This window comes from Mesoplodon mirus, assembly GCF_964341445.2.
Source record: "Mesoplodon mirus genome assembly, chromosome: 11".
Lineage (NCBI taxonomy): Eukaryota > Metazoa > Chordata > Mammalia > Artiodactyla > Ziphiidae > Mesoplodon > Mesoplodon mirus.
The window spans coordinates 847,520-863,466 of record NC_138987.1 but is presented as its reverse complement, the minus strand read 5'-3'; the positions used below and the strand labels follow the sequence as shown (position 1 = coordinate 863,466).

At 39.9% G+C, this 15,947-nt stretch overlaps 1 protein-coding gene across 1 annotated transcript in view; it reads right to left on the bottom strand.

Annotated features, from left to right (window-relative positions):
* TRHDE (thyrotropin releasing hormone degrading enzyme) overlaps window positions 1–15,947 on the bottom strand; it is a gene marked incomplete at its 5' end in the record, with an annotated part of 402,285 nt that overhangs the window by 366,629 nt on the left and 19,709 nt on the right. The window contains one exon of the mRNA XM_082636310.1: window positions 15,269–15,542. Within this exon, the coding sequence (XP_082492436.1) occupies window positions 15,269–15,542 (274 nt within the window). The remainder of the gene's footprint in view (window positions 1–15,268; window positions 15,543–15,947) is intronic.

Here is a 15,947-nt window from a genome sequence, read left to right as displayed (position 1 = left end):
TACTCTACAATGACTAAACTGTTCTGTTTATTTTTATTTAAACCTTTTTCCTTTAGCCTCTATTAGCCTCTTCAATAGGTAGACTCTTAAACCTCAGGGCAGTAGATAAATCATGGATTATGCAACAAAACCCATTATCATTCATCACTTAATCCAACATCAGCCCAGGCCAGCCACCAGGGGATGGAGATTTGCTGAGGCACACACCATTACACACCAACATCCCAGTGGGAACCTTGGAGCTGGAGAGTTAAGCTCCTCCACTAACTAAATTCTGCCTACTCGGTCCTCTCCCTCTTCCGCTGTTGACACATCCCTCCAGCCGGCCACTCTACGCTCTGTTTCAGTAATCTTCATTATCAACAGCTCTTAGCCTTTACACAAACCCCTGACTCCTGCTACTTCTACTCACATTCTCACCTATATTTAGATCCTCTCTCATCCACCCTCAGAGCCAGAGAGGGATGAGCACTTTCCTGACTCTTCCACTGCTACTTTTATACCATGATTCCTCCACTTTTATGAAAACACTCTCCTCTTTTGAAGTTAATGGAGTTCACTAATTCTCTTCCCCATCTAGGCCTCCAAGTGTGATACTCACACTTCAAAAGTCTGAAGCCTGCCTACAGCTTTCTTACTAACATTCTCAAGGATTGCCCCTCAATTGTTTTGATGTTTGTTCCAATACAGCCTCGCCGTTATTTTATCTCAGCTCCCTCCGTGATTCTAACGTCAATCCCCTTCATCCATCCAACTTTGTAAACATTCCTCCAACTTAATTAAACTGCAGTTAAAATTGCAATTAAACTGCAATTAAAGTTCCTCCAACTCACCCTGAAATCTGAAACCTCCTTTCTATGACAGCTTTCTACTTCATCTACTTCATCACTCTACTCTGACTTTTTATTCTCATGGTGACTTCTATTCTTCATCTGTCCCAATCCATTTTCCATGACTATCACTCCCATTTTGGGTTCCCTTGCCTCTCTGGAAACCATGGCCTATACTTTCAACACTGTCACTCTAGATGTCGTACCCTCTTGATTGCTGGCCACGTGTGTCTTGTCAGTCTCCCAAGTTGAAACTCCCACATCTGCTTTCTCTGTTCCTATTCCTGGGTTCTTAAAACTTGCAGAAAGGTACAAAGGAGTGTTGGATATTTCCCCTACAAAGACAAACTATTAAACACCTGGTAGCTCTTTGGCTACTGTCTGGAAACGATTTTTTTTGTTGTTGTTGTTGTTCTCTTCTACAGATTCAGCACTCCTGTATCTAAAAATCAATTGTACCAGGCTCTGCATACATGTATTTTCTTATCCCTTCCCTTAACTAGCACTCTTAAGGACATAGTCTACAATCACTACATCCATTTGTCCACTCTACACTCACTCCTTAACAGAACCCATTGGCTCTATTCCTACCACACTAATGAAATTTAAGGAGGTTCATCAATTACATTTTTTTTTTCTTTTTAACTTCTCAAACTCCTTGACTCCAATAAACTACTGACCTGGCCACATAGCCTGCTGACAAGAGTACAGATCTGACTGGATGACCCAAGCCTTGCTCAGGCATAGCTCTCATGCAGCAGAGGTGAGTTAGGCACCAAAATTCCATCACAGGCACCTAGGTGGCAGCCAGGGCCACCTAGCCAATAGTCCAGCTGTCACCAGCCAATCAACAGCACTCAGAGGCTTTCCTTTCTTGTTAGAGGACAGAGACAATTGCTGGTCTTTCAGTTTATAAGAAACACCCCCACTTCTCCTCCCCTGTACTAGATCCTCCAGAGCCTCAACTCTGCACTGAATCCAGTTCCCTGTTTGGCAGTAAAACTTTACCTCTCAGTACTCAGCTCTCCTTAACAACATCTTCCAACAAAGTGCCTAAAAAGTGAAGATACCTCTATTGCAACATTCACTATTTTACATTCAATATTGGTCAAAATTACTTCTCATGAACTTTCACGCCCTATACATTAACCTAACCAAAAGGTTTTGGAAACTCCTGACGCTGTGACTTCTCCGAAGGGAATTCACTTATTTAGATGTCCAATGGACTTTCACTGAGTACCTCTCATTTTCTATATACAATAGGGATGGCTGATCTTACAAAGATGAGTAAGGTATGGCGCCTGACTTCAAAGAGTTCACAGTCCAGAGGAGCAAAGAGGCCAGCAAGAAAGGACTATAAACAGAGAGATAATGACTGTGAGAGATAAGTGTACAAAGTCTTCTAAGAGTAGGGAGAAGAAGGAGGAGTCTCTCTTCTAGGGATAATCAAGAAGCCTCCACTTATATTCATAAATAAATTGTAACCCAACTCTTCTGTCACTACGTCTTTGTTTTTCCTCTATGGACCATTACTGTATTCGATTGCATTGTAATGCAATCGAAACAAAAGGACCCCTATTATTACCATGGACTTTTTTTAACTGGATTTTTTATCATGGATTTTTTAAGAGCTTAGAGTACATTAACCTACACTCTTCTACTCCTGTTAAAAAGAGACCTAAATTTTATTTCCAGTGGGAAACTACATTGAATAATCACGTTTTAAGTGTGTATACACAATGTCACTAGAACCCTAGCATCAGAAATGTGCATCACATGTATGAGTGTGTATACTTTCCTGGGTATAGGTATATGTACACATACACCATCACTGTAAATTTTGTGTATCCTTCCTATTGTAGTCAGTCCACACACACACACAAATAACCTGAAAAATATGTTTAGGGCACTAGTAGTTGGTTTTTGCTCAGTATCTCTTCTCTAGAAACTCCTGTTTTTTTGGTAACGTATATTCTCATTCACAAGGTGAAGCAGAAGATGTCATGTTCCTGTGATGTGCATTCTCTAGACACAGTGACCAGAGATGATCATATGACTCAAACAAGGACCATCAATACACTCCCCATGAGTTTGGAAATTTATAAAGGTCAGTTTCCCTTTTGGGGCCTTCATGTCAATATGCAAAACTTGGGAATTTCTGGCAGCAACATTCTACCATGTGACTCAAAGAACAGAGGAAGCCTGTCCACAGTGAGAGGGTAAAGCAAAGCAGAATACGCACTGACAAAGACCTGAAACAGGATTCCCAAGTTTCTCACAGTGCTCAAAGTTTCAGGTCCACCCCTCACCTGGAATTCTTTGAGATACTCTGACATTTTTCTTATAAATTTCCCTTTTTTGCTTAAGCTCAAATTGAATTTCTATCACTTCCTAATAAAAAAATGCTGACTAATAAAATTCTATATAATCAGTTATATAATAGGAGGAACATATCACTCAAGTAGTGTATGTTGTGCATCCAACTGGCCAAAGAAAATGAAAACTCTCATTGGTTGTGATAACCAGTTCAGAATACATAGTGAATCTGGAGGACAGAAACCATAGAGATGTGATTACCTTAAACATTAAAGTCGTTCTTGACTCTTTGCTCTTCTTCTTCCCCAATGTTTACTTTTTCCTATCTTTTATCTCTCACCAAGTCCTACCAATTCTTTCTTTTAAATGCCTTTCATAACTACACCATCTTATCCATTTAAATTACAATTACCCTAGTCCAGACTCTCTTAGCTAAATGGACCCTCATTTCCAGTCTCCTCATGTCCACATATTTTGCATGCTTCTCTCCAGGAGATTATAAAAATTATACATATCATGCTTCCAGTTCTTAAATTTCCAGTGGATCTTACTGTTAACTGAATGATAATTTTAAAATTTAGCCAGGCATCAAGCCCTTTCATAATCTAGATTCCATCTACCTCTCAAACGTACATATCCCTACTCCTTTCTATGACTTCTGAATATATCATCAACTTAACTGTCATCAACAGAGTGAGTACAATGTGTCAGGCACTGTGCTTGTGATTTTATAATCCCTATAATACTTATAACAACTGTGACCATTTTCCAATGAGCTTTCAAATTCTTTGACACTATCCCCATTGACAGATGGGGACTCTGTCCCCTCCACTAGAATCCGGGCCAATCTAAGTTTTTAAGTAACAAAATGCACCAACAGTGACAGTGTTAACTTCTTAGGCTTTAGGCCTGAAAGGACAATACAGCCTCTGCCTTGCTATAAGGAAGAGAGGGAAAAAAGATGGTGACTAATATAGTCTGTACAACCATTTATAATGGAATGAACAGGCAGTGTGCATCTCTCGGTACACTCACCTTTGGAGGCCTGGATCACCAGTAACAAGTCTGACAAACATTAGGCTGCAAAGAAGCTCAGGCCACACAGGGAGACCATTCATAGATGCTCCAGATAAAAGCCCCAAATGAGAGCCCAGACAACAGCCAACAACAAGTAAACACACTTAGTAAAGATTGCCCCCAGATGATTCTGGCCCCAAGCTGTCAAGTCACCCCCAGTGAGATGAGCCTTCCCAGCTGGGACATCGAAGAGCAGAGATGAGTCATTCCCTGCTCTGTGCTGTCCATACTCCTGACCCACAGAGTTCAATGGGCGTAAAAATTGGTAATTTTTTTTATTGGCCTTGGGACTGTTAGCAAAAGCTGGAAGATCCTTGAGAGGATCCTTTAGCCAAAGCTTTATAGCCCTTGAGGAAGCTGTTGGTGATAGCTTGAAGGCTATAATGGTAAATAGTATTGGAAGCTGAAGGAAAGGGGACCTTTGTTATTAAGTGGAAGAAAGTTTGACAACACTGTTGCCTGCAGTACCATGGAAAATAAGAAATATAACTATTGAACTGCATTTTCTAGCTAAGAAGATTTCCAGGCAGAACACTGAAAGTGCCACCTGGCTTCTTACTGGCCATGAAAGAATGCAAAACCAGAGAGATGAGCTTAAGAACAAACTGTCCAGTTTCCAAGCAAAATTTAGAAGAAACAGAAAAGAGCCAGGACTTGCTGAGCTTGAAATTAAGACTCTATCTCCTGCCCAGCCTCTCCAGATGGCAAAATATTCTTAAAGTAAGAAATGGCCTTAGGAAAAAAATGCAGGTCACTGTCAGGAACACATGATGAAGCCAAGGATGTGACTTCAGAAACTGTTAAGACTTCAGACACTCTTAAAGTGATGCCCCATAAACCTTTTTAAAAATACAAAAGGTTTTCTAAGGATCTTAAGGGTGTGACTCATAAACCCTTTCTGTTAAATAATAGAGCATCTAAAAATGTCATGGGTATTATTCTCCAAAGCCTCAAGGTAAACAAACTCTCATCTTAAAGAGACTTGTATATGTAGTTTTGTCTAATGGAATGGATGTAACTTGATACATAAAAAGCCAACAGAAGTTTTTAACATAATTATACCTGTTTGGACTTAAGGCAAAAGAACCAATACAAAAGAAAAATAGGCTTTTGAAACCCCCTACTTTTTACTGGTAGGAAGCAAGCTGAGAAGGCTATTTAATTGCAGACATAAACTACTTTTTAATTGGAAAAGAAAAGATGCCTTAGAAAAAAGAGCTAAGAGCTCAAAGGGCAGGGCCAAGTGCCAGGAAGAACAACTTACAGGGAGCAGCATTGAGCCATAATTAAGGAGGTGCCAATATGTGCCCACTTGAACATCAGAATTGCTACGGGCCAGTGGCTGCTATAACTTCCCATTTTCTCCATTCTTGAATGGAAAGATCTACTGCAATAATTGGATTTCCATCTCACCATTGTCTGTTGTGGGGGAAGGATAGATAATATATCTCTTTAGTTAACAGGTCTTCAGAGCAAGAGAAACCAGGCTCAAGAAATCAAACCCAAGTAGTCTCATCTGCACCTAGACCTAAATTAGACAGCGAGATCCTGGACCTCAAACTTCAGCCTAAAGCTGCAATGGAATGAGACCTGTTGGTGAGTGTATTTTTTACATGGAATGAATGTAAATAATTTGTGGCCAGAGAGCAGACTGTATTGATTTTAAAACAAGCCCACAAATTCTTTGACACTCCCCATCAATAGGTAGGATCTATGACCTCTTCTAGAAAACAAGGCCATCCTTATGACTCACTGTAATTATTAGAATGCAATAGAGTGATGCTGTGCGACTTCTGAGGATAAGTCACCAGTGGTCATACAGCTTCCACCTAGTTCTTTTAAAACACTCATCTTTGGAGCTCTGAACAACCACATAAGAAATCCAACCATCCTGAGGCCATTAGACTTTGAGCAAGCCCAGATCACATGGAAAGGCCACACATAGATGCTATGGCCAAAAGCCCTATTTAACATCCCAGAAGACTGACAGAACAATCATCAGACATATTAGTGAATATGATCCAGATGATTCTGGCTTCTAGATGTCAAGTCAACCTCAATCATCAAGTTTCCCCAGCTGAGGCCCCTGACATCTCTGAGCAAAGATAAAGTGTTTCCGTTGGGTCCTTTAAATTCCTGACCCACCGAAACTTTGAAAGTAATAAAATGGTTGTTTCATGGCACTAAACTCTGTGATAGTTCGTTGAAGGAATAAATGAATAAACAAATACTGCCAACTGAGAATGTGAGCCTGGTGTCAAGGAATTTTCCAATTTTTCAAGAGAAGCCAGATATAAATCACATTATGAGCAATTTCCCAATTTCTAAATGTTGACAACTAATTAGAAAACTGTTAAGACATTTTGGGGATGGGTAAACAGAACATGTCTGCAGGCTTGGATTTCACCTGAAATGGATGAAAAAATTTGGATCATTTCATCCAAAATGATCACATGAACTTCATATAACCATCCCACACCCAAGATTCTAAAGCTAAATTTCCACTCCTTCTAGATGTTAAGAGTTCAGAAATGTCATTCCCATGTGTTCTCAGTAATAAAGAGGAATGGCAATAAAAAGAAAATAGATCGAATTTCCAAGGGGTGAGACACAAAAAAAAGAAAACCAGGTTTTTGGTTTTGTTTTTTTAACATCTTTATTGGAGAACAATTGCTTTACAATGGTGTGTTAGTTTCTGCTTTATAACAAAGTGAATCAGCTATACATATACATATGTCCCCATATCTCCTCCCTCTTGCATCTCCCTCCCACCCTCCCTATCCCACCCCTCTAGGTGGTCACAAAGCACTGCACTGATCTCCCTGTGCTATGCGGCTGCTTCCCACTAGCTATCTATTTTACATTTGGGAGTGTATATATGTCCATGCCACTCTCTCACTTTGTCCCAGATTAATCTTCGCCCTCCCCATGTCCTCAAGTCCATTCTCTACGTCTGCGTCTTTATTCCTGTCCTGCCCCTAGGTTCTTCAGAACTTTTTTTTTTTTTTTTTTTTTTTAGTTTCCATATATATGTGTTAGCATACGGTATTTGATTTTCTCTTTCTGACTTACTTCACTCTGTATGACAGACTCTACGTCCATCAACCTCACTACAAATAACTCAGTTTTGTTTCTTTTTATGGCTGAGTAATATTCTACTGTATATGTGTGCCACATCTTCTTTATCCATTCATCAGTCGATGGACACTTAGGTTGCTTCCATGTCCTGGCTATTGTAAATATTGCTGCAATGAACATTGTGGCACATGACTCTTTTTGAATTATGGTTTTCTCAGGGTATATATATGCCCAGTAGTGAGATTGCTGGGTTATATGGTAGTTCTATTTTTAGTTTTTTAAGGAACCTCCATACTGCTCTCCATAGTGGTTGTACCAATTCACATTCCCACCATCAGTGCAAGAGTGCTCCCTTTTCTCCACACCCTCTCCAGCATTTATTGTTTGTAGATTTTTTGATGACGGCCATTCTGACTGGTGTGAGGTGATATCTCATTATAGTTTTGATTTGCATTTCTCTGATTAGAGACATTGAGCATCCTTTCATGTGTTTGTTGGCAGTCTGTATATCTTCTTTGGAGAAATGTCTATTTAGGTCTTCTGCCATTTTTGGATTGGGTTGTTTGTTTTTTTGATATTGAGCTGCATGAGTTGCTTGTATATTTTGGAGATTAATCCTTTGTCAGTTGCTTCATTTGCAAACATTTTCTCCCATTCTGAGGGTTGTCTTTTCATCTTGTTTATGGTTTCCTTTGCTGTGCAAAAGCTTTGAAGTTTCATTAGGTCCCATTTGGTTTTCTTTGTTTTTACTGCCACTTCTCTAGGAGGTGGGCCAAAAAGGATCTTGCTGTGATTTATGTCATAGAGTGTTCTGCCTATGTTTTCTTCTAAGAGTTTTACAGTGTATGGCCTTACATTTAGGTCTTTAATCCATTTGAGTTTATTTTTGTGTATGGTGTTAGGAAGTGTTCTAATTTCATTCTTTTACGTGTAGCTGTCCAGTTTTCCCAGCCCCACTTATTGAAGAGGCTGTCTTTTCTCCACTGTATATACTTGCCTCCTTTATCAAAGATAAGGTGACCATACATTCGTGGGATTATCTCTGGGCTTTCTATCCTCTTCCATTGATCTATATTTCTATTTTTGTGCAAGTACCATTCTGTCTTGATTACTGTAGCTTGTAGTATAGTCTGAAGTCAGGGAGCCTGATTCCTCCAGCTCCATTTTTCTTTCTCAAGATTGTTTTGGCTATTTGGGGTCTTTTGTGTTTCCATACAAATTGTGAAATTTTTTGCTCTAGTTCCGTGAAAAATGTCATTGGTAGTTTGATAGGGATTGCACTGAATCTGTAGATTGCTTTGGGTTGTAGAGTCATTTTCACAATGTTCATTCTTCCAATCAAAGAACATGGTATACCTCTCCATCTATTGGTAACATCTTTAATTTCTTTCATCAGTGTCTTATAATTTTCTGCATACAGGCCTTTTGTCTCCTTAGGTAGGTTTATTGCTACATATTTTATTCTTTTTGTTCCAATGGTAAATGGGAGTGTTTTCTTAATTTCACTTTCAGATTTGTCATCATTAGTGTATAGGAATGCAAGAGATTTCTGTACATTAATTTTGTACCCTACTACTTTACCGAATTCATTGATTAGCTCTAGTAGTTTTCTGGTAGCATCTTTAGGATTCTCTATGTATAGTATCATGGCATCTGCAAACAAAGACACCTTTACTTCTTCCTTTCTGATTTGGATTCCTTTTATTTCTTTTTCTTCTGTGATTGCTGTGGCTAAAACTTCCAAAATTATGTTGAATAATACTGGTGAGAGTGGAGAACCTTGTCTTGTTCCTGATCTTAGTGGAAATGGTTTCAGTTTTCCACCACTAAGAACAATGTTGGCTGTGGGTTTGTCATATATGGCCTTAATATGTTGAGGTAAGTTCCCTCTATGCCTACTTTCCAGAGAGTTTTTATCATAAATGGGTGTTGAGTTTTGTCGAAAGCTTTCTCTACATCTACTGAGATGACCATATGAGACAAACTTTATTTTAAACTCTATTTTGTCTGATATGAGAATTGCTACTCCAGCTTTCTTTAGATTTTCATTTGCATGGAATATCTTTTTCCATCCCCTCACTTTCAGTCTGTATGTGTTCCTATGTCTGAAGTGGGTCTCTTGTAGACAGCATATATATGGATCTTGTTTTTGTATCCATTCAGCCAGTCTGTCTCTTTTGGTTGGAGCATTTAATCCATTTACATTTAAGGTAATTATCGATACGTATGTTCCTATTACCATTTTCTTAATTGTTTTGGGTTTGTTATTGTAGGTCTTTTCCTTCTCTTGTGTTTACTGCCTAGAGGAGTTCCTTTAGCATTTGTTGTAAAGCTGGTTTGGTGGTGCTGAATTCTCTTAGCTTTTGCTTGTCTCCAAAGGTTTTAATTTCTCCATCAAATCTGAATGAGATCCTTGCTGGGTAGAGTAATCTTGGTTGTAGGTTTTTCCCTTTCATCACTTTAAATATGTCCTGCCACTCCCTTCTGGCTTGCAGAGTTTCTGCTGAAAGATCAGCTGTTAACCTTATGGGGATTCCCTTATATATTATTTGTTGTTTTTCCTTTGCTGCTTTTAACATTTTTTCTTTGTCTTTAATTTTTGATAGTTTATTATGTGTCTTGGCATGTTTCTCCTTGGATTTATCCTGTATGGGATTCTCTGCGCTTCCTGGACTTAATTGACCATTTCCTTTCCCATATTAGGGAAGTTTTCAACTATAATCTCTTCTAATATTTTCTCAGACCCTTTCTTTTTCTCTTCTAATTCTGGGACCCCTAGAATTCAAATGTTGGTGCGTTTAATGTTGTCCCAGAGGTCTCTGAGACTGTCTTCAATTCTTTTCATTCTTTTTTCTTTATTCTGCTCTGTGGTAGTTATTTCCATTATTTTATCTTCCAGGTCACTTTTCCAGTATTCTGCATCAGTTATTCTGCTATTGATTCCTTCCAGAGAACTTTTAATTTCATTTACTGTGTTGTTCATCATTGTTTGTTCTTTAGTTCTTCTAGGTCCTTGTTAAACATTTCTTGTATTTTCTCCATTCTATTTCCAAGATTTTGGATCATTTTACTCTCATTACTCTGAATTCTTTTTCAGGTAGACTGCCTATTTCCTCTTCATTTGTTTGGTCTGGTGGGTCATTGCCTTGATCCTTCATCTGCTGTTTGTTTCTCTGTCTTCTCATTTTGCTTAAATTACTGTGTTTGGGGGCTTCCCTGGTGGCACAGTGGTTGAGAGTCTGCCTGGCAATGCAGGGGACTCAGGTTCGTGCCCCGGTCCGGGAAGATCCCACATGCCACGGAGTGGCTGGGCCCGTGAGCCATGGCCGCTGAGCCTGCACGTCTAGAGCCTGTGCTCCACAATGGGAGAGGCCACGACAGTGAGAGGCCCGCGTACTGCAAAAAAAAAAAAAAAAAAAAAAAAAAATTACTGTGTTTGGGGTCTCCTTTTTGCAGGCTGCAGGTTCATAGCTCCTGTTGTTTTTGGTTTCTGCCCCCAGTGGCTAAGGTTGGTTCAGTAGGTTGTGTAGGCTTCCTTGTGGAGGGGACGGGTGCCTGTGTTTTGGTGGATGAGGCTGGATCTTTTCTTTCTGGTGGGAAGGACCACAGCCGGTGGTGTGTTTTGGTGTGTCTGTGACCTCATTATAATTTTAATCAGCCTCGCTGCTAATGGGTGGGGTTGTGTTCCTGTCTTTCTAGTTGTTTGGCATAGGGTGTCCAGCACTCTAGCTTGCTGGTCATTGAGTGGAGCTGGGTCTTAGTGTTGAGACGGAGATCTCTGGGAGAGCTTTCACTGTTTGGTATTACGTGGAGCCTGGAGGTCTCTGGTGGACCAATGTCTTGAACTCAGCTCTCCCACCTCAGAGGCACAGGCCTGACACCCAGCTGGAGCACCAAGACCCTGTCAGCCACATGGCTCAGAAGAAAAGGGAGAAAAAAAGAAAGAAAGAAAGAAAAATAAATAAAGTTATTAAAATAAAAAAATATTAAAAATAAAAGAAGTAAAACGTAATAAATGAAAAGAAAGAAAGAAAAAATGGAAAGACAGAACGCTAGGACAAATGGTAAAAGCAAAGCTATACAGACAAAATCACACAAAGAAGCATACACATACACACTCACAAAAAGAGAAAAAGGAAAAGAAATATATATATATTTTTTTTTTAAAAAAGGAAGAGAGCAAGCAAATCAATAAACAAATCTACCTATGATAGTAAACTCTAAATACTAAACTAAGATAAACATAAAACCAGAAACACATTAGAGGCAGAAAGCTAATCCTAAGTCTACAGTTGCTTCCAAAGTCCACCGCCTAAATTTTGGGATGATTCATTGTCTATTCAGATATTCCACAGATGCAGGGTACATCCAGTTGATTGTGGAGATTTAATCCACTGCTCCTGAGGCTGCTGGGAGACACTTCTCTTTCTCTTGTTTGTTCGCACAGCTCCTGGGGTTCAGCTTTGGATTTGGCCTTGCCTCTGCATGTAGTTCGCCTGAGGGCGTCTGTTCTTCCCTCAGACAGGACGGGGTTAAAGGAGCAGCTGATTCGGGGGCTCTGGCCCACTCAGGCCGAGGGGAGGGAGGGGTGCGGATACGGGGTGATCCTGTGGCGGCAGAGGCCAGCATGACATTGCAACAGCCTGAAGTCCCATCGTTCTCCTGGGGAAGTTGTCCCTGGATCATGGGACCCGGGCAGTGGAGGGGTGCACAGGCTCCTGGGAGGGGAGGTGTGGATAGTGACCTGTGCTTGCACACAGGCTTCTTGGTGGCTGCAGCAGCAGCCTTAGCATCTCATGACCGTCTCTGGTGTTGACGCTGACAGCTGTGGCTTGCACCCGTGTCTGGAGCTTGTTTAGGCCATGCTCTGAATCCCCTCTCCTCGCGCATCCCGAAACAATGGTCTCTTGCCTCTTAGGCAGGTCCAGACTTTTCCCCGGACTCCCTCCCGGCTAGCTGTGGTGTACTAGCCCCCTTCAGGCTGTGTTCACGCAGCCAACCCCGGTCCTCTCCCTGGGATCTGACCTCCGAAGCCCTAACCTCAGCTCCCAGCCCCGACCCGTCCTGGTGGGTGAACAGAGAAGCCTCTCAGGATGGTGAGTGCTGGTCAGCACCAATCCTCTGTGCAGGAATCTCTCCGCTTTGCCCTCCACACCCCTGTCGCTGCACTCACCTCCATAGCTCCGAAGCTTCCCCCCTCTGCCACCCCCTCGTCTCCACCCACGAAGGGGCTTCCTAGTGTGTGGAAACCTTTCCTCCTTCACAGCTCCCTCCCAGAGGTGCAGGTCCCATTCTTATTCTTTTGTCTCTGTTTTTCCTTTTTTCTTTTGCCCTACCCAGGTACAAGGGGAGTTTCTTGCCTTTTGGGAAGTCTGAGGTCTTCTGCCAGCATTCAGTCAGTGTTCTGTAGGAGTTGTTCCACATGTAGATGTATTTCTGATGTATTTGTGGAGAGGCAGGTGATCTCCACATCTTACTCCTCTACCATCTTGAAGGTCTCCCCAGAAAACCAGGTTTTATACTTTAGTTCCACAGTTAATAAACAAGGGTTCCCAACAGCAATTTGGTTTTCCTTTTTAGTATTCTTAGTATTTTTAGATTGTAGAGCAAATTTTTTTTTTTTTTTTTTTTTTGCGATATGCGGGCCTCTCACTGCTGTGGCCTCTCCCATTGCAGAGCACAGGCTCCGGACGCGCAGGCTCAGTGGCCATGGCTCACGGGCCCAGGCGCTCCGCGGCATGCAGGATCCTCCTGGACTGGGGCACGAACCCACGTCCGCTGCATCGGCAGGTGGACTCCCAATCACTGCGCCACCAGGGAAGCCCAGAGCAAATTTTTATTTCAGTTGAACTTCCAATGTTCTCTGGTAGCATGTTTTATCTTTTCTACATAAAAATAAGTAGGAATTTTTTAATGTTTACTAATTACTTGAATTCTTAACTCTAATCGAAGTCATATCTAAATAATTAGAGTGTGTCTGGTTTTAAATATGGATCACTTAGCAACAAGCATAATTGTGTACAGCTGAGAATAGTTTTAGGATATTTTAAAGAAATCATACTAGGAAAAACACTTCCAATGTACCCTATGTTCCTAACAGACCCACATCATGTAGTCAGTCATCAACTTTTGAAGATGTATAAGGGAATGATATGTCTTAGTATTCCTTTTCTGTGTATGGTCCAACATGTATAGCCTTGAAGTATCCATAGGAGACATAACAAACATCAGAGGAATTCAACATACCAAATAAGAAGTCCAAAAGAGTAAAATATCTTTTTTCTAGCCTTCTACAGCCAGCATTTAAGGTACTGTTTTAATGATTATGTAGATTAATTCACTATACACAGTTCTTTAATAATGGCATTAATGTTGTATGCAGGCAGATTTTATATTTTAAATGGGTTCCACAGTGATTTAAATTGTAAGTAACGGTGAGAAAAATTTATTTAGCCAAACCCATTATTCAGTATTTAGGCTGTTATGGAGCTATGAACTTCCTACGGAATAAGAATATAGATTTCTGTACACTTCTTCTGTTATGTTTGAGCAACACCAAATATGATGGCCACCAGATGAACAGAATCATTACCTGAATTCTCATATCGACACACAGGTGAAATGGTGAAACAGAGCTCCTAGGGCATGGGGAGGGGGGTGGGGTGCGTAGAGCCCCAAATTTGGGATCAGACCAATAGAAGTTTTTCTTGCAGCCCTACCACTTGCTTACTTTTTACTCTGGTAAAGTTACTTCATCTATTTAAATCTAAATTTACTTTATTCACTTGGAAAAATGGAATTATAATACCTTGCTTTAGGGTTGACATGAAAATTAAAATAAATGCATATTTATTGTGTAGGCCATTGAAATGAGGAGAAAGCTCTTAAGAGGCATGACCTGACTTAATCTGACTAACGCAATACAGTAATATGTAAAAAGTGCCTAGAACACCATGCTGTTATAAATGGTAATGATCCTAAAGAATCCAACTGATTCTTGTTATAAATTTAATACAGAGAGTGAATTCTCTAGGCTTCCCTTATATCAGCCTTCTCTAAGTACATATTTCTATACACTTGCATGCTATGTGCTAAAAGAAGCTTTGTACCTTACAGAAATTCTAACACATTGGCAGAAGAACTTATGTACAAAAATGTTCACTGAGCATTGCTGTTAATCAATGAAAATCAGAAAAAAAATGAAAATGTTCATTTATAGGAGGATGACAAATTTTGATATATTCACTCAACCACTCTATTCAGATAAACCACAAAAACAAAATTTTAAGCAAAAAATAAAATAAAGTTGAACAATGATATCTATAATATAAAACCACTTATATGAAATTTTAAAGCATGGAATGTATTGTAAATAGATTTATACTTAATAATTAATAATATACTTAATAATTGTGTGATAAGGTGCATGGAAATGGCAAAATCCAAATTCAGGGCAAGGCAGGAGGTAGGAGGCAAGGCAATGAGATCAGGTAGGTGTCCACAGAGGGCTTCAACTCTATCCAATATGCTTTACTTTCTCAAAAAATAAATTAGACTGGAGCAAAGATGGTAAAATGTTTAGATTCTATAGAGCTGGCTAGTAGAAGTTTATTATATTATTCTCCCCATTTTCTGTATATTTGAAATATCTTACAGTAAAAAGAAGCTTTACCATCATATAAATAAAAGGAGGCAATTTCCCATAACAGACAATAGTTGTTCCAGAAATACTCAGGCGATGAAGAAGGACAGGAATGGCAGGAGTGGGGAGGTGATTAAAGTAATAAGAGGGCTGAGTATAGAAGAGAAGCTCCTCTCTGACTCTGAAACCAGGAAGATAATTTTCCTTCCAAGGATTAAGGAAAGAATTCAGCTATGTAAGTTGCGAAGAGAATAGAAATGATTCATTGTTAATCCAGAAATCAGTGTACATTATCCAGAAACAACATTAAGCTTGAAATACTTACTACAACCCCAGTCTTGGTGGTAGTTTCTCTGTATGTGAAGTTGCAAATTGCCCAGGCTAAATAATACGTGGACATGAGAGGGGTCTGTGAAAAGTGATCCGTAACCCATCCATCTTCCTCAAACACGGAAGTTTCCACCGGCATATTGGATAAAGATAAATAGGTTGCTTGATGCTTGATGCTGATTTTGAAAGTAGCCTTGTAGATTGGCTCATCAAAACAAGGAAATGCCTTTCTGGCATGTGTAGGTGAAAACTGAGTAACACCAAGGAACCTGGAAAAAAGAAAATGACATTCTCAATTACATTTGTGGCTTGAGTTCAGTTATAACCATTTTATATGCTTCTGCTTATAAAATAATACGCTTTAGCCGAATTACGAGACAGTTTTTTTCTGAATCAAACTTAAGTGCATGAATAGCATGGAAGCATACTTCATACATATTTCCCCAACAATGAAAATTCTTCAGGGAACTTTTGTCTCAACTAAAGGAAATTCTCTAAACCCAGAGCCATGCTTATTAGACAAAATATTACACTTTACAGAAAAACAACTCATCACCATATTGGCAAGTATTGGAAAATAATGGTTCTTCTTTTTGGTATGCCTCAGTCTCCTCTCCAAAACTGTACAACCAGTAAAGACAATGAAATCAAAATCCAAAACTTGTCATCAGATA